Genomic DNA, 24,064 nt, shown 5'->3' on the forward strand with positions numbered 1-24,064 from the left:
AATCTAATCTAAACCACAAAATCTGATATATATACAATTATTATCTTTATTATTAAATTTAAATTATAATATATTTAATTTGTTATATATTTTTATATTTTAGTCATGTATTATTATTATTGTTGTTGTTTTGTAAGCATTCTGTGAATATAAAATGAGATTTATTTATTTATTTATTTTACTAATTTAAAGTTACTTTTAATTTTTAATATAAAATTTTAAAATTTTGATTTTTAGAAGCCGAATTATTTGATCCAATTCAAACCATAATAATTTGGATCGAATTTTATTTAAAAATAAAATTAAACTGATTCAATACAAACTACAATAAATTATATATTTTGAATCAGATTATTTTTTTTAAATCGTTTTAAACTCTATTATAAATTATTTTTATTGATGTGATATTATATAATTTAATGTACCTAACACATTATTTTATACTAACACTACATTAAATTAAATTCTTAAAGTAAATTAAACTTTGTTATATTTTTATAACTTTTCAAAAGTTATCAAAAGAATAAATGATTTTTATGAATAATAAACTCTAAAATTGACTCAATAAAATAAAAAAATACTTCACCATCAAATTACCTCCTAAATTCTAATATTAGGATAATTATCTGTACACCTAATAAGTTGAACATCCAACTATTGTTAACTTTGCATGAGTAAACCGAATCAAAAGAAATAATCTTAATCCGCATTCCTATTGAATTGAATATCCAACAAATTCATTGTTCACATTATTTAACATTTTTATTGTCTATTTATACTTTTCTATATATATATACATATTCATTGTTCACATTATTTAATATTTTTATTGCCTACCTATACTTTTTCATATATATATATATATATATATATATATATATATATATATATATATATATATATATATACACGGTCTGTGGTAGTATTGATTTGTCCCTGGCTAAGGTGGCTATGAGCAACTTACCAATCCGATTGTGACACTTGGCATGTTTGACTATAGGTGAGGAACTATTTGAATTGCTTACACGTGGTAACTTCACTAATGATGTACAGTAAAAATTAACATATAAGTAAAAAATAGTGTTTAACAACAAATCATTAGAGAGAGAATCTGAAAAATTAAAAAATATATATATAATATGGAAGGATTGTGAAAAATTGTGCACAAAATCAATGAATAAAGAAAGCCATCATTGGAGAGGCTTGTTGTGAAATGGGTTTATGGAAAACTAGGGTTCGAAAAGTGGATCTTCATCAGGTATCGGAAGGTGGTGCTCAGCTAGTTTTGACGGCATGTTATTCTTGGGGCGTCGTATTGGAGAGCGGGACGTCGAGACGTGTGGCAGTGGTCCGTGTTAAAGTTGTTGAACACCAAAAGGAGCACAGGGAACCGTCATGGGAGCTGGATGTATCGTGTTTTATTTTTTTTTTTAGGATCAAAGACTGGAATCATAGGTTGGTCCAAATCTAAGAAATTGAACCCTAACTTGCTACCCAACCCGGTTTCCAAATAGAAGCTACACGTCGATAATTTCACCATTATTGTCGTATGGTCGAACTGGCGGCGGATTTGGAAGAGGCAGCGCCACTGATCCTTAGCAGCAACCATCATTGGAGTAGTCACTATCACCGTTGGGGTGTGAAACCCCTTATGTTGCCCATGGCTTTAATCCATCCAGTTCAAGATATAGAAGAAAACAAATTTTTAGGTCTCAAAATTACTATATTGCCAACGCGGTAAAGGACCATAAGTTACAGCATCTAGTTTAGCGTTAATCTTTATCCCCGCTTTGATGGATTGATTCGAACGAAAGCAGCACTACCACACGTCGCTTTGGCATTGGTGGGTCAAACACTAGGCACCTTTAGACACCACATTCTTAGCTATTAGAATATTGACATATATCAAAAAAATTAAATTTAAAATTAAAATAATTTTCTCTCTTATAATTTTTTATGATTATTTTTATCAAAATAATTTTATAATTATTATTTTTGTTTTTAAAAAATAATTTTTATAATTATTTTTACTAAAATAATTTTTTATAATTATTTTTATTATTATTTTTTTAATAATTTTTAAAAATAATACCAAAATTATTTTTTAATTATTTTTATTATTATTTTTATTTCTAAAAAATAATTTTTTACAATTATTTTTTTTGTAATTTCAAAAAACTAAAACTAAAATGATATTCTTCCTCTTGCTGTTAGTTTAAAAATAATCATAAAAAATTATAAGAAAGAGAATATTATTTTTGTTTTAGTTTTTTAAAATTACAAAAAGAAAAAACAATTATAAAAAATGTATTTTGATAAAAAAATAATAATAAAAATAATTAAAAAATAAAAATAATTATAAAAATAATTATAAAAAATTATTTTTTTAAAATAAAAATAATAATAATATAATAATTATAAATATAATTAAAAAATTATTTTAATATATTTTTAAATTATTTGTATAATTATAAAAAAATTATAAAAAATTATTTTGATAAAAGTAATTATAAAAAATTATAAGAAAAAAAAAATCATTTTATTTTTAGATTTAATTTTCTTTGTTACGTGTCAATATTTTATTTGTTAGTCAAATTTATGTCACCCTTACACTAAAACCAATACCACCATAGAACATCCCTTATATATTACCCTCATATATGACGACAATACTATTGCAAGTAATGTCGATGTTCACACCTAAGATGGTATCACTTACATGGAACCATAATGGTTTCCATCACAGACAATCCAAATTCTCCAAGCCACATGCACGTAAACCTACACTTCCAAAGGCACCTTCTTCAACACTAAGAACTCCTAAAACATACTCACTGCCACCAGAGAAAATTGAAGTTTTCAAGTCACTTGAGGGTTGGGCTTCACAGTGCATCTTGCCACTTGTCAAACCCGTTGAGCAAAGCTGGCATCCCGTTGATTTTTTACCGGACTCGTCCCTGCCGGTGGAGGACTTCAACAATAAGGTGAGATCGCAATTTCGTATTCATCGTATCTATATATGGCATCATGTATGGTTGGATATTATCTATGTTACCTTTCGTCGCTAAACTATTATTTAATGTCGTTTTCTTAGGGAATTAATTTTTTTTAACCTATAATCAAACAATAAATTAGTGAACAAATAAAAGTAAAGGGTTTGAGTTATTATTGACTAACTCTTGACTTAAAATAACAAGTTACGTTATTCCTGTAACATTACTCTTTCAATCTTTTCCTGTATATAATCAAATGACACTAGTATAATGTTTAGAAAAATCAGCAGATAGATTAGAAGCTTATATGTTTAATTTTTTTAAATAAAAAGTTTAACACATTAAGTGAAACATTGTTTAAAAAAATACTAGACATATAAAATAAACTAATTCTTAATTATTTTCGACAATGCCAACAACAACCCAAAAAATTAAATATAATTCCACTCTTTGTAACTCCTAATCGACTTGTCGACTACTTCCGTAACACCTATTTGTAATTCCTGAACATTTCATCATTCCTTTTTAATCAAGTGCTCTAAAAGATAACAATAAAACAAAACTCACCAATATTTTATTAATTCGACTGTACCATCTATGTTTTGAAGTCTTCCATTATTACTGTTAATACACTAGCACCTTTCTTTTCTTCCAACTACACAACATCATTGAAGTCACCCATGTAGCAAAGAGGAACTCGATATATTCTCGATAAAAGATTCAATTCTTTCCACACAACAAGCTTTTCCTCTCTTGTATGCGCATTATACACCAAGCAAACCGTACAACGAAAATGATTGTTTGTCAATTCCTCTTTTATACACAATCATCTCTCTCCTTTATAATAATTACTCAACCTAAATATCATATCATTCCACATTATTAATAAACATCCGAAAACACCTTTCAATCTCACAAATTCCTAACCCACTCCATCATTCCCCCAAAATTGTACTACATCAATCTTAGTAAATATCTCCTTCTTTGTCTTTATCAATCCTAATATTTGTATTATTTTTATGTTTAAATTTTTTACTATTCTCCACTTTTCAACACTCTCTAAACTCTTCACATTTTACGAGCTAAAATCATTTAAAAGCTTATATGTTTAATTATTTCTAGAAAATTTCATGCTAGTCTAAAATCGTTTGTTATAATACTTTTTATATACTTAAAAACCAACTTAAATATTTGTAAGTTTATATATATATATACACACTTAAATTGACAAGGTATGTTGATATATATTATTTAATACTAACTCATGATATATATTGACTAAACAATTAAAAATGCTCAGGTGAGGGACCTGAGAGATCGGACAGCTGAACTTCCAGACGATTATTTAGTGGTTTTGGTGGGTGATATGATCACGGAGGAAGCTTTGCCCACTTATCAAACAAGGTTGAACCAGCTCCATGGCGTTGCGGATAAGACGGGCTCATGCACAAGCCCGTGGGCAGTGTGGTCTCGGGCTTGGACCGCAGAAGAGAACAGGCATGGAGACTTGCTCCATACTTATTTGTACCTTTCAGGTCGAGTTGATATGCGTATGATTGACCGGACCATCCATTACTTGATTGCAGCTGGCATGGTGAGACGCATTTTCTCCCTGCTATTTAATAGGTTTTTTTTTTCCGAAGATTTATATATGTGGGTCCCTTGATTACCAATTTGAATTTCAGAACTTTAGTTAAAAGAAGACTAATGAATTATTCTTAATTCCCCACCTTACCTTTGGTGATGAGATGTTAATGGAATATGTTCAAATTTGTCTTCTCCAAAGTTTTGGTGTTTAATCTTTTTCATTTAAAAATAAAGTTGTACAAATGCAACTATTTTTATTGTAAAAATTGTTCTTTTTTAGCCGCTTAATTAGCTAGTGTACACTCATTACATTATCATCTTAAAACTTTCGATGATACTACGTGATCAAGATATTTTGATAATTCAATTCAATTAAATTAGTATAATAACTTAATAATTAATAACTAAAAATTTAAATTGAAGAAAAAGAAAAAAAATATAAGAACAAAAAAAATTAATTACAAAAATAACTTTTCTAAAATTTTTACATTACTACAAAACTAATCTGAAATTTATTATTTTGGTGTAGCAATGGGATATAGACAAGAATCCATATATGGGATTTGTGTACACATCATTTCAAGAACGAGCTACTTTTATTTCACACGGCAACACGGCTCGGCTTGCTAAGAAAAACGGTGATCCAGTGCTTGCGCGAATATGTGGCACCATTTCTGCAGATGAAAAGCGTCACGAGAATGCATACGTAAAGATCGTTGAGAAGCTTCTAGAAGTGGATCCTACAGAGACAATGGTAGCAATATCAAACATGATGCGCAAGGGAATCACAATGCCAGCACTGTTGATGCAGGATGGGAAGGATCCACACCTCTTTGATCACTTCTCTGCAGTTGCACAACGACTTGGTGTCTACACAGCCGCTGATTATGCTGACATTTTGGAGTTTTTAATCCAACGGTGGAAATTAGAGAAGATACAGGATTTAACGACTGAAGGAAGACGTGCACAGGATTTTGTGTGTGGTCTAGCACCCAGGATTAGAAGGTTGCAAGAACGAGCTGATGAAAGAGCGCGTAAAACAGAGCCACATAGTGTCAAATTTAGTTGGATTTTCAATAAGGAAGTGTCATTGATATAAAAGAAGTAAATTCATCACTCATTCCTATTAGTAGACAAAACACTTATAATCAAACCAACTTGGTTCCGTCGCGTCATCAGTTTACTTGGACGTCTAAGTAAGTGTTATTAACAACAGATCTTTAAATAAAATTCAGATTTGTGACGAATTAGTTCTTAAACCTTATGGAGATATTGTAAACAAAACACGAGATTTGGACCCGAACAATTGTCTAATATTTTAAAGTGTTGTGCTGTTTATAAATGGATTAGAAGATATGTAGATTCATTTTATATATTATATAAACGATGATACTAAATTATTATAAAATTAGGTTTGTCATATTGCTCCTTCTAATTGTATTATTATTTTTATTCTTATTTTTTATGGAATGGATTTTTTTTATTGACATAACTTTTTGGTAATTATAAGTATAGAAAGCTATATTTTTATTTCTTCTTTCCGTGTTTATCTTGTTATTCCTTCTTTCTCTTGTATGTTGTTATAGAGATTGTTTCCTCAAATATTTACTTTTAGATTTTTCTAGTGTCCTTTTTTCTACAACTTTCTTTGTAAACTCTATCGGAATTAGGGTCTTCTATTTGTGTAAACTTATTTCTCCTTATCATTTTGCGAGGTGTGTATTCTTCGTTGAACGATATTAGTATTGGTGAGGTTGATTGTTAAAATATTTTTTACAAAAATATTAGTAATGTATACATTTTTCTAAAAATAAACACGATAAAATCATTTAATTTTGATACCAGTCTTTGATGTTAAAATCATTTAATTTGATTTCAAATATAAGCGTTAGATTACAAAGATTTTGTAATTGTGGTGGTGTTTGAGTGTTATTGCCATCTTGAAGGGTTATCAGATATGTATCGGAATCAAATTCTTTTGGTTTTATGTCTGTAGAATTGATTATGGTGACTTATTTCACCAAAATTTTATTTTAGTTAAGTGATTCTCATAAAGTATTACTACTGTTACTATATGTCAAAAGAGAAAGTATGAGGAGCCAATGAAATATTTATACAATGTGTACAATGGAGGTTTATGGAGTAATAGAGATATAATTACTAGTGTTACATTTTTCCATCAGATGAGGTTTTTGGGATGAGTGGTATCATGACATGGTATTAAAACGCTAGATCCGAAAAGTCAAGAGTTAGATCCTTGGTGAATTTTCGAAAAGATGTTTATTATCCCTTGTACTCGGATGGTTATTCTAAATAGTATAAGGATGTTCATTTCATAACTCAATATTTATACTCTAATCTCGAAACTCTGTTAGTCTCATCAGTCATTATTGACTAGAATAAATTCAGCAAAATGAAGTCTATCAGATTTTATGCAATTTGTTGGATTATAAATTGATAGCTTGCAAGTTATATAAACGGAATAATTAATCCCGTTCAATATATCTTGTTTTCTTCAAAGTGTAAAGCGAAATGTAGAATAAGATAATATGTCAGTCATAAATCTAGAAATGTTATGAATTCAAGTGTTTTACACACATTTCAAATACCAAATATTGCACATATCAAAGGTGGCATGAATATGTCTTCTGAGAAATGATGATTTTCTTGTAAACGAGTTACAGAAAAATGTTTCTTACACGTCTTGGCCAATACATAAAAAACAGAGAAGAATGTGGTGAAGCAAAATAAGCTAAGGAACTAGTCATAAGTGTTTTTCACTGCAACCAATCCTTTCAGAATGAGATCCAAGTTACTATTGTAATGCGTCCGTACCCCAAAGTTCTTGCTATATAAATTCAATTAAGCCATAACATCAGAAAAGAACATAAGATCAGATAAAAACTCTGAAAAATATTCATCAATTGATGGCATCTTCTCAGCCAAATATTCATTTCAACTTCCCTCAGTTCCATCCTCCACCACCATCCCACCCTTTCAACTATCCGCCACCGCCACCGCCACCCTCACATTGTTTCACTCCTCCACCACCACACGCGCACCCACCACCATCACCGCACCACCCTGTGCTTCCACCACCATACCCAGTTCCAACACCACCCTCTCCAGATAACCACCACCCAACTATCATAGTGATTGTGTTTGTATCCTTTGGAGGCCTTTTGTTCCTTTCAGTGCTGGCTTTTGCTCTGTTTTGCCTGATCAAGAAGATGAAGAAGAAGAAACAAGAAACTGATATCATCCATTTTGATGAGCACAGGCATGTCACTGAAGCCATTGTGCCTGGCCCTTGTGGTGAGCAAGTGGTGGTGCTATCAGTTGACGATGATGTCCACATTGACGAAGAAATCATCAAGAATGAGGAATTTGGTCATGCTATGCAGGAAAAACAATCATCAACTGCCAATGAAGGCAATGATCCTAGAAGCCCTGATCATGATCATCAGCAGAAAGCTTGAAAATAAAAGACTTCATTGAAAGATTTGTGTGTTATTATTGATCTTAATCTTTCACACTTAAAGCTGTTTTTTATTTCTTCTTTCAATGATATCCTCCTTGTAAAAATTGACGAATTCTCAACATGTTGATGATGTATTATGTATAAAATCCTATGTTGATAAGACCATAAACGGTTGCATTTTATCACACATAAACATTAACATGCCAATTTGGGAACTAAAAATTCAGACATGCAGCTATATCACTGAGATAAAAGAAATGCTAAAAATGTGACAAGAACAAGAATTTGACAACAATATTTTTATTTATCAGAAACAGAAACTACACAATGGCAGTAGGAAAAGGCCTATCATTCATTCTCTACATTCAAAATCAAACTCCACAAACTCGATAACTTTTAAAAGGGATTACAAAAGACGTTTATTTTTGTTTTTTTCTTTTTCTTTTTCTCTGAAAGAGAACCGTCCCCTATCAGGGACAATTTCCTCACTGTTAAGCTTATTCGTCCATCCGAATGATGCACCTGATGGACTCTCCTTTCAGCATCAAATCAAAAGCCTTGTTAATCTCTGAGAACGGAACAGTGTGAGTGATGAATTTCTCAAGTTCCAACTCCTGAATTATAACCAATGAAGAGATCCATTAGCAACATGAATAAAAAAACATGTCAACTTGTTAAGACTACAATGAAGAGTTTAGTATAAAAAGCTTACCCCTCTCATGTACTTCTCCACAACATTAGGAAGATCGGTTCGGGGTTTGTAGTTACCATAGAAGGTACCCTTGAGAGTCCTCTCATTCAAGAAGTTCGTAGGATGAGTTTTGAAAGCATCATCTTTGCTTGGCACACCAACAAGAACAGCAACACCCCAACCCTGAAAAGGGAAGAGAATATTTAAGTTTCAGTATTAGTAAATAACTTATCATAACAACATTATAGCAACAAATTAAAAAAAGAACAAGTTCTGATTCAATTACATCATGGACACATTCAAATGCTGAGATCATAGCTTGGATGCTGCCAGTACATTCAACAGAACGATCCACACCTCCATTGGTCATTTCAGCAATTACCTGTTGAGCAACATTAACATCTTAGTCTTTCTTCCATGAAAGTATAAATAATTATGGAGAAAAACTTAGAATGAACTAACCTCTTGTACAGGTTTGTTATGATCTTTTGGGTTCACAAATTCATTAACCCCAAACTTCTTAGCTGCCAACAATAGTAAAATGAGAAAATAGCATTAGTAAGTGAATACAATTTGTAGTTTTGGGAAACTTGCTCAATTTATTCTATGCTTAATCATCTATTACATTTGATTCAGAGAGAATGGCATTATACCTAATTCGAATCGGCTGGAAACTAAATCAACCCCAATGATTCTTGATGCACCAGAAATCCTTGCCCCTTCAGCAGCCTAAAATTTGGATTGAAAAAAGAACAGGAGTCACTACTCACTAATGCCCTTGATCCATAGCTATAAAAAACTGCAATGCAAAGAAAAGTAGAGGGTAACATACAGCAAGACCAACAGCTCCGAGTCCAAAAACAGCAACAGAAGAACCAGGTTTTGGTTTTGCAACATTGATAGTGGCACCAAGACCTACAAAACATGAAAATGAAACTGAATTGTCAGAGAAGAGAATCACCAACATACAAAATGTGAGGAAATATACTAATCTAGGATGATGTTGCAAACCTGTGCAGATTCCACAGCTGAGAACACAAACTTTGTCAAGTGGTGCTTCAGGGTTGATCTTTGCAACACATCCAGCATGAACCACAGTGTATTCACTGAATGTGGAGGTCCCAACAAAGTGGTAAATTGGTTTTCCCTTAATGGAGAATCTTGATTCTTGATCATGGATCATGACACCCCTGTCAGTGTTGATCCTGAGAAGGTCACACATGTTGCTCTCCTCTGACTTGCAGTGAGGGCATTCGCCACACTCTCCGGTGAACACAGGGAGGGCATGGTCACCTGGTTTCAGATGAGTCACTCCCTCTCCTACACTCTCCACAATCCTGCATCGTTACCAATATCATTGTTCTTTAACTTTCTTAATCTTGTTTGATATAATGTTGTATAATGAATGAACCAATGTACATGGTAAAGAATCACAGAACTTAATACAAAGAAGTTTATGCTGAGGGATTCAATTCTTATGACACTCAGTTTAAAAAACAGATGAGAATAGACATACCCTCCAGCTTCATGACCAAATATCCGAGGAAATAATGGAGTCTGGCCCTGAAATTGGGAAAAGAGATAGTAACATATTAAACTCTTGTGATGCATATAATAATAATAATAATAAAGAAAAAAAACTTGAGAAATGAAGAAACAATCATGAAGTAATCCCTATTCCCTAATCAACTTGCGATCAAGCTACATCACTATATAAATTTCAAACCTTGGCTTCCCAGAAGTAAACATCGGTGTGGCAAAGTGAGGTGTAGAGGATCTTCAAACGGACTTCACCGGCCTTAGGTGGCGCAACCTCCACTTCTTCAATCACCAATGGCTTCCCTGCCTCCCATGCAACCGCAGCTAAAAAAGCACCACCACATTCCAATCAAGTCCATTTAGTTTTTGAAAACTCGATTAAGAGTAAAAATAAGGGGATTAGCTTAGATTAAATTAGATCTATTGATGATAAATTAGACAATGACTAACCTCGGCACTTGATGATTTGACCAGCAGTGTTAGACATGATTAATCACAGAAAGAACAGAGACAAACTTCAATTCAGTAATGAGAGAGAAAATTTGATCGATGAGTTGAAATGGAAAACACTGGTTGGGTTATATAGTAAGGGGTTAAGATTCTTTAAACCACTAGTAAGTAAACACCGCTGGTTTTGTTTACAAGCGGCGCCTTATGGTTCAACGCACACAACACAAAGACACGTAACTCTGTTGCTGGTTTCTCTCTTTTTCCTTTCCCTTGTTTTCTCTCTACATTCCTTGCCCAATCATCATCAATTATTCAACTTATTTTCTTTTTCTGATTTAATTAAAGTCTTTTTCAATTTTTTTTTTGGATTTGCCTAATATAATATAAAGTGCATAGAATCGTTATCGTACCAACTTGTTTGTATTAATGTTAGGGAACAGTCCCGTTAAAACGATGTGCCACGACAATACATACATAGAAATAGAATCTCGAACAAACTAGGACTACACCAACACCATCCGCGTGTAACATTTTTTTGCTTTTAATTCCTTAATAAGTGATTTTAAAAGATTTGTTAACAAAATTTGTTTACATATTTTATCCAATATATGGTAAAATCCGGGTCTTTGGTCGTATCTACGACCATGTGTCATCCTTTTATTAAACTTTCGTTTCTTAAATTTTGAAATAGGGTTATTAATTAGTAATAGGATAGGATTAAATTAGAGTAAAATGACAATCAAATTTTAGAGGATTTTAATTTTAGACTAAAGGTTGGTTTGAGAAGTTTTCAAAAAAATTTTTTTTTGAATTTTTAACTTATGAAAAGTAATAATATTAATGTCTGGTATAATTTTTAAAATTAAATTTAAGTTATTTAAGTGTTTATAAAGAAGTTAAAAAAAATAACTTCTCTTATAATAAATTTTTTTATCACATTTTTTTAAATAAACACTTTTAGAACTAAAAAACTAAATACAAAATAATTTATTTATAAGCTACTTTTAATATAAGTATTTATTATTTAAGTTATTTTTTCAAAAAAGAAACGTAATTAAGTTGTTTATTCAATTTGGACCTAGTTAGTTTTTGAAAAAAAAAAGTATCAGTTAAGTCTTTCACGATAACAAACAGTAGATATATATGTCTTTTCGTCAATTAATAATGTGAAATAAAACGAATTGTTCATATATTTTGTTATCTACAGTAATGCATGTTTTGTTGTTGTTATATAAATATAAAAATAATATAATTTTGAATAATGAAATATTTATTATCTTTTGATTTTTCATATAATATTTATCAATTATTCTCTATTTATTACAAATCCTATTAAAATAGATTAAGTTTCGCTCCAAAACTTATTATTTATATAATGATTGTTTATAAATAAATACATCATAATAGATAATGATACATATAAGTACTATCATTAAATTTTAAATAATAAATTAATAAAAACTATCATGTATCCATTATTTATTATCATAAACTAATTAATTTAAAATTGAAATTTTTAAGAAGCTAATTATCACCTGACAAATTATGAAAGGAGTTAGTTGGTGATTTGGTGGGATTAGAGTCGGATAATATGACAGTAATTAATTAGAATTATTTTCCACATACAAGCCTTTTACTTATATAAGTTATATAAGTTCATATATTTTATTTTACACCTGATGTCCCTCTTCTAGCACGTCAATTTCACGCGCCTCCTAATTTAACAGATTTTTTAATCAACGCGCATACTTTTTTCTTACACTTTCTTCTTCGTTATCGTCGTCATCAACACCACCTCTTCCTCCTAATTCTCTTCGTCCTTCTTTTTTCATTAGATTTTCTTCTCTTCCTTTCTTTTTCTCTTTCTCCTCCATCATCAGTTATTTCGTTATTGAATATAATGAATATTGATTATTGTTTTTTAATCCAATCAAGTGGCTGAGGTATGGTTCAATTCAGAAAAAAAAATACAGCATTAGAGAAAATATTTTTCTATATTTGCAGCGAATTTAGGTGTAACATGAAGATATTTGGGTATATTTTTATTCTGATAAGTTCTGCATAATTCAAAAACTCTTCATTTTCCTCCTCCTCATCTTCTGCTCTGCTGCTGCTACTTTTTTTTTCATCATCATCATCATCACCATCTTCTTCTTCTTTTTTTCTTATTGATTTTTTTCTTTTTGTTTTACCTTCTCAAGTTTCATCTTATTTTACTCTCTTAACAAGAATAAAAAAAATCAAACAAAGAAAAAGAAGAAACACATAATGCTCCAAAATTACTTGGAAGATGATGAACTTACATTCATTTAACTAAAAGAAAGAAAGAAATAAGGAAAAGAAGAAGAAGAAAAAAATGCAGCATTAAAGGAAATATTTTTCTGTACAAAAATGCTATTTGTACACTAAAATCAACCACTAAAATTAGCCACTAATGTATTTGTGTATAAATACATGTGTTCTTTTATTTATTTTTAATGTATATTTGTATTCTAATATGTATTTTATACTGGTGGCTGACTTTGGTGGCTGATTTTAGTGTACACGTAGCATAACTCATTTCTGTATTTGCAGCAATTTTGAGTGTAAAACGAAGATATTTGGGTGTAACACAAAGATATTTGGATGTAGTTTAAAGAATTTTGAGTATATTTTTATTCTGATAAGTTCTGCATAATTCAAAAACTCTTCCTCTTCCTCCTCCTCATCTTCTGTTGTTGCTTCTTTTTTTCATCATCATCACCATCTTCTTCTTTTTTTCTTATTGATTTTTTTCCTTTTTGCTTTACCTTCTCAAATTTCTTCTTATTTTACTCTCTTAACAAAAATAAAAACAAAAAATTAAACAAAAAAGAAGAAGAAACACATAATGCTGCAAAATTACTTGGAAGATGATGAACTTACATTCATTTAACTAAAAGAAAGAAAGAAATAAGAAAAAGAAGAAGAAAAAAAATATAGCACTACATGAAATATTTTTCTGTACAAAAATACTATTTGTACACTAAAATCAGCTACTAAAATCATCCACCAATGTATTTGTGTATAAATACATGTGTTCTTTTATTTATTTTTAATGTATATTTGTATTCTAATATGTATTTTATACTGGTGGCTGACTTTGGTGGCTGATTTTAGTGTACACGTAGCATAACTCATTTCTGTATTTGCAGCAATTTTGAGTGTAAAACGAAGATATTTGGGTGTAACACAAAGATATTTAGATGTAGTTTAAAGAATTTTGAGTATATTTTTATTCTGATAAGTTCTGCATAATTCAAAAACTCTTCCTCTTCCTCCTCCTCATCTTCTATTGTTGCTTCTTTTTTTCATCATCATCACCATCTTCTTCTTTTTTTCTTATTGATTTTTTTCCTTTTTGTTTTACCTTCTCAAATTTCTTCTTATTTTACTCTCTTAACAAGAATAAAAACAAAAAATTAAACAAAAAAGAAGAAGAAACACATAATGCTGCAAAATTACTTGGAAGATGATGAACTTACATTCATTTAACTAAAAGAAAGAAAGAAATAAGAAAAAGAAGAAGAAAAAAATACAGCACTAGATGAAATATTTTTCTGTACAAAAATACTATTTGTACACTAAAATCAGCTACTAAAATCATCCACCAATGTATTTGTGTATAAATACATGTGTGGTTTGATTTATTTTCAATGTATATTTGTATTCCAGTATGTATTTTATACTGGTGGCTAATTTTAGTGTACATGTAGCATAACTCATTTCTATATTTGTAGTAATTTTGGGTGTAAAACGAAGATATTTGGGTGTAACACGAACATATTTGTGTGTATTTTAAGGAATTTTGGGTGTATTTTTATTCTAATAAGTTCTGCATAATTCAGAACTCTTCCGATCATCTTCCTCCTCCTCATCTTCTGTTGCTTTTTCTTCTTCATCTTCTTATTTCATATTCTCATAATTCTTTTTGGGAGGAAAAAATCAAACAAAGAAGAAAAAATACGTATTATTGCAAAATTAAAAGAAGAAGGAGGAGAAACACGACGATGAAGATGAAACACGTAAAAAAAAGGAGGAGAAACACAAAGAAGAAGGAGAAGAAAAAGGAAGAAGAGGAGGAGGAGGAGAAACGCGAAGAAAAAATAACAGTTGTGGTTTTCATCGAAGAAGAAGAAGAAGAGTCGTTCATAATGGTGAATGAGCACTTTAAAAACGTGATGCACATGTTAACACGCTTCTGTAGGTGAATGTAATTTCTGTTGAATTTGACCTAACTTATAAAATTTATAAACCTAAAAGATTTGTATGCGTAGCATAACTGAATTAATTAAGTATTATTCGGTAAATTTATTTTGCTTACCTAAAAAAAATGATTATGTTCCTCTTTTGGATCTAATGCTTTTACTGCTCATATTTAAACATTTGTTATTAAATAAAGAGTAATGTATTCTATATTAATTAGATAAGTTTTAATGGTTCATTTATTGTATTTTATATAAATGATTTAAATTTAAAAATAAAATAATATGCTGATCAAATTAACTATTTTGTTAATATTTGAGTTATTTTTTTTGTAAATAAAAATAAAAAGTCTACAATATACTAATCATTTCTTATTTTTAATAATAATTTATTTTCTAACTAACTCTCATTCATTACGTTTTTTTTAGTGTATTAACATGAACTTAAAAAATATTAAAGACATTGTTAACAAAATCACATAAAGTGTTGCACCAAAAATTAAAAATATAGAAAAGTGAGAATAAAGTAGTCTCAACATTAGTACTTTATATGAAAAGAAATATATATTTTAATGTAATTAAGTTATGTTGGTTTAGTAGAGCTCGTTAGTCCACTTAAATAAGTGTTGAGAGTTCGAACCCACTTAAAAATAGAGCTCCGATCCACAATGAATTAATATTTGACCTATCGAATAAAAAAATATTGTAAAAAACTAAAACACATATATACTTTAAGGTTATTTTTAGCATAATTTAGAAAATTGGATCGGACCGACAGGTCTGATCGGTCAAACCATAAACAAACACTAATGTGGTTCGGGCTAAAAACCATTGAACCGACCAGTTCTCTTGAAGTGATGTCGTTTGCGTTGTTAAGAAAAAGAACGCACCAAGATTCTTTTCAGTGCTCACTCCTCACCTTCATTCCTCTGTGCTACACTTCTCTACCTTCAAATCACAACCCTAGGTCACAAAAGTCTCCTCCACCACCGCAGAGAGTGAGAATTAGTGCCGCCAGCCATTGATCTCAGTCATCTTGACACCTTCAACCAAACTTTCCTCTCTCAAAGAAAGAAAAAATTAAAGGTGACAAACCTGAGCTTTCATTGTCGCCGTCGTTCTTCTCACCGTCGTCGTCCCTCTATTCTTTATCAGCTTCTTTTCTTTACGCGTCGTCAAATTCTTTCCTTGGTCTAGTTTTGTTGTCCATCGTGTGCTGCCGCTGCCGCCAGCTTCTTCGTGACACATTATTGCTCCCTCTCCTTCATATTCTGCTCGTTGGAAGACTATCGAAGGTTAGTTAATTTTTTTTGCTTATTTTTTTGTTTTTAACCAATTGTTCATCAAAAATATAATTTGGTTAATTTAATTTTTAGTGTGTTTAGAATGATTTAGTAAAAAATAATTAATTAATTTTGTGTGTCTAGTCTCATGTGATATATCGTCCATCGCTCTCTTTTAAACCTCTGTTTTACTGTCCTAACCGAAGGTAATGCGTCAGATGCTCAATTAATACTTGTTCTTGGATTTTTGGTTGATTAACTCTGTTATTAGCTTACTTCTTAATGATAAATTGATACCGATTCTTGTAATAAATTGATATTGACTTATTGAATTGATATTGGCTTAGTGAATTTGTTAGAATTAAATTACGCCATGGTTTCTATAGGAAAAGCATATATCTCTATTACTATCCGTATTCCCTTTTTAATTACAATTTGATTTCGTTACATATGGAATTTTGTGGCGATTCCTTTATTATCTTATTAGTTTATATATCCATTTTTTCTTTTTCTATTTTGTACTCTAGGTAAAATATTTATAATTTTTTATTTTTATTTTTTTATTTTAATTTTGTTAATATTTTTCTATGATTTTGTTTTATATTAATTCTTTTTTTATTTGTTTTGATTAATAATTCTTAAGGGTATTCTTATTTTATTTAAAAATAATTAAATTTTTGTAATATTTTTATAAAAGTTGATTAATAGTTTTTTTAAATACTTTTTTGAAAATTTTTAATAAGATCGTATTTTGATCTTTCATCCTTTGTATTAATTAATTATATTAATCTTCTATTACAATATATTTTTTATCTATTCTACACATTATTTTTTCTATCTTCTTTAAATTTTTTTAATTGCTCTTTTTATTTTTTTTAATTATTTATTTTACTTTTACTTCTCATATATAGATTTATTATAATTTCATCACAGGTTCTTTTTTAATTTAAGTAAATTTTTAGGTTATATATTATCATTGATATTTTTATTTTGTTTAGTGTATTTTTTTAGTATGTGTTTAATAATATAATAATCTGTAAATATCTATTCTATTATGTAAAAATTAAATTTCTGTACTTAATGATAAAACTGTCGTAACATGTTTCTGATGGTGTTTTTCAATTTATTTCTTTTAACTCATTAAATTCATTTTATTATAATAAATTAATTATATCAACTAATTGATTTGGTTAATTATTTAAATATCATATAATTTATTATAATTTTTATCAATCAATTAATTGTAATTTAAATTAAATGATTATTTTGTTACGAAATTATTATTTTCTAATCTATTTATGGGCAATACATATATTAATTATAATCATAAATTAAGCTATTTTACATTAAATGACTTATATAATAGTCATCTCATTTGTTATCATAAATGTTGAATTAAATAAGTCATTATTACTTTTGATTTAGAATTAAATGAGAATAAAACCTGAGATACTATTTTATTTGGTCTTTCGGGTTTAATGGGTGTCACACTCAAATATAAATAGTGACTTCCGAATTTTAGTCTTCAACATATCAAAGCCATCTCCGTAACTCTTTTTTCATAAAAGGAATTTCGATTCAACTCTATCAGGGATACAGAAAATTTTCAAAGAACAAACGAATGATCTGAATTTGTATGAATTCTAAATGTTCGAATTTACGATGTTATTTCAGTTTGTTGTTGTTACGAAAATGACTCTAATCTATACATGTCTAAAGACTAGAATAGATTAAATATTATTTAAGTAATTTATTTCTAATATTGGTATTTGATTAAATTAGTTTTAGAGAAATTTAAATTATTGACTCAATTTATATATTACAACTATTATTTTTTAATATATTATTTTTATATTTTTAATATAAAATTTATTTTTTTCTGATTTTTAAGTTTATTTTCTTTCTTGGATATATATGTATCACCTTTTTTTTCTCATTTTATATTTTAGATTAGTAATGTAATTATTAATAAAAATATATTTAAAAAAATATTAAAATATCACTATTTAAAAAAAAGAAAGATACGTGAAAAAAAACAAGAAATTAAAACATCACTATTAGAAAAAACGGTTAATATACGTATGAATGGAGCCAGAATTGAGGAATATATATACATATAAAAAATAAAAAAATTATTGCATGATTGTAGAATAAAAAAATCATATATATAAAACGAAATAATTATAACAAAAAAATAAGTAATATATGTAATTTAAATATTTTTAATAATCAGTAACATAAAGTTTAACAAAATATAATTCACATATTTTTTTTATTTATGTATATGTATAGAATTATTTATGTATATGTATATATTAAGAAAAATTATCGTAATATATATATATAATTATTTAACAAAATTAATATATAATGTTATGGAAAGTTCTATCCAAATTTGACAAGAACAAAACGACTTAAATAGAAATGGTTCTCATAGATAATAAGGTAAGTTGATTATTTTTCATGATTCTTTCAAGTGATGTTGGGTCTATTTTATAAATATTTTTTGTTCATATTTTAATGTTTTTAATAACCGGTAACATAGAGTTTAATAAAATATAATTCATATACGTATATGTATAGAATATATATATAATTATTTAACAAAATTAATATATAAGGTTATGAAAAATCTCATCCAAATTTAACAAGAACAAGACGACTTTTGTCATTATTCTTTCAAGTGATGATAGGTCCAATTTATAAATATTTTTTGTTCATATTTTAAGTTTATTTGATAAGTAAACCCGTGCACACGAATCAAAGACAATACGATTTTATAGATTTATAAGTGTTAATAGCCTTTATATTTAATTTGTTTTATAGTGTGATAATAACCAATATATTTATTGATGAATTTAACTATTATTATATTATTTATGATCATATTCAGTATATATGTCTGATTTGTTGAAAAAAAAAAGTAGATTATTAAAACTGATTAATAACTATTTTAGAGTTAATCCAATTAACAGTAAATTAAAAAAAAAATAAACAAACAATACATAACATGTTACTTTTTTATTAATCAAATTATTATAATTCAAATTAATTTTAAAAAATAATTTAAAATTATAATTTTAATCTTATCACGTGAATGACACGGATAATTATACTTGTATCTCTACTGCTATCCGTATTCCCTTTTTAATTACAATTTGATTTCATTACATATGGAATTTTGTGGCGATTCCTTTACAAAATCATAAAAAAAGTTTTGTAATTAATCATTATTGAACACAAAAATGAAGGCCACTTTGGTATTTGATTGGCTATTTTGGTATCAACATATTATTTCCGTTAACAAATCTTTGGAATTGAATTACAAGTTTCTTAATTCTTATAAGAATTAGTTTTTGTAACTGAATTGTTGGGGTATTAATTTTGATGCTATTGAAGATTTTATAAGTGTGGCTTTTTTTTCTTAAGTTATTGGATTATATTTTAAAGTTTATATTATACTATAATTATATTTTTATGTGTTTATTTTTATATTATTTATTATTTTATTATAAAATAATAATTCCAGTTGGTTTAATAATTGATTCGATTTTTATAACCTTGATTTTTAGGATTTTGTTTTGATTTTATGTTATTTCTTCGTTAAACTATATGAAAGACGGAGGAATATATCTAGTAATGAGCTAATTTGACCTCACTAAAGTTTGATAACTTTTTTTCAGCTATAAATTATTAAAATAATTTCTAAAAATTTATATACTTAACAAAAATACTTATGAAAAATAAAACAACAAATAAATTTTTTAAAAATTTAAAAATATGGTAAAAATAATTATATTATATATATTCTTAAAAATAATTTTAAAGATTAAATTTTAATTAATTTTTATAAATGTGAATAAAAGACTATAAATTTTTATTTTTAAAATTTTATTTTGAGATTTTCTTTTATAAATGGTCGAAATTTTTTTTAAAAAAAAGGAGGGTTAGTAATGAAGTTTTTTATTTTTTATATATTTTTTAAATAATTATTTAAATATTTTTAAAAAATTCATATCAAATATACAAATTATATATATACCAGACACAAAATTCATTTACTTTCTGTAAAAAATATCCTTTTGTTATTTTATTATATTTTAAAAATTTAATTTTAATACACTATTAAATATAAAATAATTTTATATGTTATATTTTATATAACATTTTGTTACTAAAAAAATTATTTTTTGTATTAATTATATAAATTGTCATTTAAAAAACGAATGTAAATTAGATAAATATATAAAGTATTTTATATTGTGAATATTTTAAAAAACTCATTTTTAAAATTTTTTATATTCATCATATGTGAGCATTTTATTAGTACTTTTGTTTTATAATATACAAATACGTGTTATATATACAAATAATACATTAATACAAGTATTTTTATGGGACCATTTTAGCGGTTTAATGCTCGTCCTTATTATAATTTACAGTAATATCTAAAAATAAATCTTTAATGATTTCACGGTTCGATAGATTTGTTTTTCAAAAAAATTAATTAGGTCATGGATTTTTAAAATTATTAGATATATGCTGTATAGATTCTTAAGACAGGTTAAATCAGTTAACATGAATTCTCTCTTCTACATGGAGGTTATAGGTGTGACATATCAGGTAAAACAACAAGTGTCAAGTTTAGGACACATTAATCTCTTGACACGTGGTTAAAACGACATCATTTTGGGACAAAGTCAAACAACGCTGTTTTGAGGGGACAGATACAGCCCTACTTTTGTTTTTTTACTCTCAAAATTTCGACGTTTTAAAATCAAATAGGTCCCCTAAAATTTTTATTATAAGTAAAAAAGGTCCTTGAATTTAAGTGGGTACCTTGTATAAAAAAAAACTTTTCATCTCCCTTTCTCTTTGTAAAATTACATGTATCTCAAACCTTCACCTAAGTTTTACGAGCTAACCTTTCATATTCTTCACCTCCATTAACGTTTATCCAAGTTCATAATGGTACTTTGGCGGTGTATACAAGGATTGCTTGGTGGTAGTGTGTCGTGCATATCACCATTGTTCGAAGTAAGTTAAGTTAGTTTTTGCTACATTTAATTGACGTGAAATATGATGAACGTGTATATCATATTAGGGTAGATCAAAGACAGTATGTTGTAAGTGTAGTTTAAGTGAGAGTTGTGAAGTGGTAACGGATAGATATTTGATAATAACAAAAATAATGTAAGTGTTTAAAATTTTTATTCTGTTGTGATGTTGTATTATATTAGTTGCTTGGTTAACTTGTGACAGAATTTTATGTTTTGGACTTTTGGTATTTAGATGAGCGAAGACATAGTCCCTGTATTTTACCATGTTGAAAGTTTTGTTAGAGATAACAAAGGAGTACTTGTGTACATCAATAAAGAAAGTCAAAAAATTTCTCCCAATGGACATTGATTTGATCTATTTCTTTTACCTATAAATTTTTTTTTTTGGACTTAGGTTACCATGACCACTTGACCACAAGACAATGTATTAGTATAATCTCACTTCTACTAACTTGAAATATGGTATTTACCCAATTCATGAAAATAAAGAGATTAAGATTCTGCAAAAGAATAAGATGCTAAATGAAGATACTGACAAATTCTAGTTGTTTGATTTCATTCTAATTCTGGTTCTAGTTGCTTAATTCGAGGGGACCAATTTGACATATATACTATAAATTCAGGGACCTTTTTGACTTATAATAAAAATTTTAAGAGACATATTTGATTTTAAAATGTCGAAGTTTTGAAAATCAAGAAACAAAGGTGGAGATGTATCTATCTCCTCAAAACGGTGTCGTTTGGCGTTGTCCCAAAATGACGTCGTTTTAACCATGTGTCCAGGAGTTAATGTGTTTTGAGCGTGCGTGTTGCTTTACCTGACACGTCACACTTATAATCTCTACTTAGGAGAGTGGGTATTGTATTAATCGGTTTAACCTATCTGTCGGACCACCAAATTTTAAGAGACCTAGTTGAGATATTACACTATAATTTATTTGGGGATGATCATGCCTCTTTGTTTGGTCAAACTCAATTTGGTACATGGTTAACCAAGAGAAAACCGACAAAGAGTAAGACGAAATCAAATAAAAGAATAAAATTGTAAGAATGAAGGAAAAGACCAAAGATTTATTTCACATTTCACCCACTATCATTTCGGGTAAATGCTAGTGTCTTTAATATTGTGTCTAAGTTATTAAAATAGATAAAAAAATAATATTTAATAAATTTTAAATAATTTATTTTTTATTTTAAATATTTTATTTTTTATTTTAAATATTTTATTTTTTATCTTAAAAAGTAAGTTAAGCAATTTAAATATCATAATAAAGACATTATAGAATTTACCACCATTTCAATACGACCATTCGTTAAAAAAACTGTAACGTGAACACATGTAATAATCTTTACATAAAATTAGTAGTTAAAAATAATTATATAATAATTTAATTAAATTTATTAAATTATTTAACAATTTTTAAATATTAACTATATAAAAACAACAATATATAACTTGTAACCTTATATTATTTATATGAATACTAAAGGTTATCAATGACTTAAAAAATGAGGATTAAATCTATAGCCTCTTTTAAATTCGTTCACTTTAACTTTAAACTGGATTCAAAATTGAGTTGCAGTTGAGTCTTCCAAGTTAATAATACAGGAGACAATTTTGTTTCGTGTCTTCACGATTGATCAAGAAAATAGCAAATTCTTTACTTTTGGATATTCTAAGTTACTGTAATTTCTGTGAGATAGATTAAATAGGAGACAATTTCATTTTGTCTCATATCGAATGAAAAACAGAAACAAAATAAAAAAGAAAAAATGACACAGCCATATATTCTGATTCAACCATCTTGTTCAATGTGGTCTACATTCAGTCTCCATCACAACTGTAGTAAAATTTTCACTATCTTTCACAAAGATTACAATTTATCAATTTTCTAGTATTTTATCCAATCCTATCCGGGACAAACCAATAAACTTCTACCCAAACTTAATTTGACTAGGTTCATTTCCTAAACTTTCAACCACTAAGTGCTCACTCAACTTAACAAAGGAATTCTCTTAAGATCATGAATACAAAGCAGAAATACAAACAAAAGAGATTGAAATAATTTTTTGGTTTTTCTCTACGAATATTCTATTTACTTTTTCTCCTAGTAACTTTTATTGATACCTCACTTAATGTCGTTTTTCATTGATAAGAAACAAAGAAAGATAAGAACTGAAGAACAGAAAATTTAATGAAAAACCATGAAGGAAAAGAATGTTAAGTTCAAAAGCTATGAGACCTAAATAGTGTGCTCATTCTCCTTGCTTCAATTTCTAGCTATTTACCCTTTTCCAAAATTTGAGTTGGTTGAACACCTTTGACTTTGTTCTTCTTCCCCAAAATTCATAGCAAAAACACAGAGAAGAGATGAGACAATAACAGTAATTAGAGTTGGCTTGAATCCTCACCTAACTGCTTTTCTTCCTTTCTTTTTTTTAGCTTCAACAATCTGAACCATTGATCCATTCTTTAACTCAAGTTTTATTTTTGACTTGTAATTTACAACAGAGATACACAACTTTCATTTTCTTCATCTTATCCAAATAATACATATAGGAGGAAGGCAGTTTCAACCAACTAAAATAGTAACACAAAAATAAAAATACTATTCTAATTTTTCTTTTGATTTAACCTTTGATTTGATTTTTATTTTTAACACTAACATTTTATTTTTCTTCCACCTTTTTTTTGTTGTTGTTTGGATTTATTGATTATCTTTTACATTTTGATGGAATCCTAAACTGAATTTTTTT

The 24,064-nt window shown here is 28.1% G+C and overlaps 2 protein-coding genes across 2 annotated transcripts; one reads left to right on the forward strand and one right to left on the reverse strand.

Annotated features, from left to right (window-relative positions):
* Positions 1 to 2,684: 2,684 nt before the first annotated feature.
* LOC112705979 (stearoyl-[acyl-carrier-protein] 9-desaturase 6, chloroplastic-like) lies at positions 2,685 to 5,875 on the forward strand. The gene is made up of 3 exons (XM_025757038.3): positions 2,685 to 2,984; positions 4,294 to 4,587; positions 5,110 to 5,875. Exons 1-3 carry the CDS (start codon positions 2,685 to 2,687, stop codon positions 5,677 to 5,679), a joined length of 1,164 nt encoding a protein of 387 aa, XP_025612823.2. The 3' UTR covers positions 5,680 to 5,875.
* Positions 5,876 to 8,345: 2,470 nt separating this feature from the next.
* Positions 8,346 to 11,320, reverse strand: LOC112705978 (alcohol dehydrogenase 1). Its single transcript, XM_025757037.2, has 10 exons — positions 10,742 to 11,320; positions 10,479 to 10,615; positions 10,269 to 10,315; positions 9,764 to 10,089; positions 9,585 to 9,667; positions 9,406 to 9,481; positions 9,215 to 9,276; positions 9,039 to 9,134; positions 8,774 to 8,935; positions 8,346 to 8,675 (listed from the first exon to the last, which is right to left on the reverse strand). Exons 1-10 carry the CDS (start codon positions 10,776 to 10,778, stop codon positions 8,559 to 8,561), a joined length of 1,143 nt encoding a protein of 380 aa, XP_025612822.1. The 5' UTR covers positions 10,779 to 11,320; the 3' UTR covers positions 8,346 to 8,558.
* Positions 11,321 to 24,064: the final 12,744 nt, after the last annotated feature.

This window comes from Arachis hypogaea, chromosome 8 (genome assembly GCF_003086295.3).
Source record: "Arachis hypogaea cultivar Tifrunner chromosome 8, arahy.Tifrunner.gnm2.J5K5, whole genome shotgun sequence".
Lineage (NCBI taxonomy): Eukaryota > Viridiplantae > Streptophyta > Magnoliopsida > Fabales > Fabaceae > Arachis > Arachis hypogaea.

Coding starts and splice junctions, on each gene's coding strand:
- LOC112705979 (XM_025757038.3), top strand. CDS start 2,685: ATGTCGATGTTCACACCTAAGATGGTATCACTTACATGGAACCATAAT. Junction 2,985..4,293: donor TGGAGGACTTCAACAATAAG/GTGAGATCGCAA, acceptor AAAAATGCTCAG/GTGAGGGACCTGAGAGATCG. Junction 4,588..5,109: donor ACTTGATTGCAGCTGGCATG/GTGAGACGCATT, acceptor ATTTTGGTGTAG/CAATGGGATATAGACAAGAA.
- LOC112705978 (XM_025757037.2), bottom strand. CDS start 10,778: ATGTCTAACACTGCTGGTCAAATCATCAAGTGCCGAG. Junction 9,668..9,763: donor CAGCTGTGGAATCTGCACAG/GTTTGCAACATC, acceptor CATGTTTTGTAG/GTCTTGGTGCCACTATCAAT. Junction 9,277..9,405: donor TTCCAGCCGATTCGAATTAG/GTATAATGCCAT, acceptor TATTGTTGGCAG/CTAAGAAGTTTGGGGTTAAT.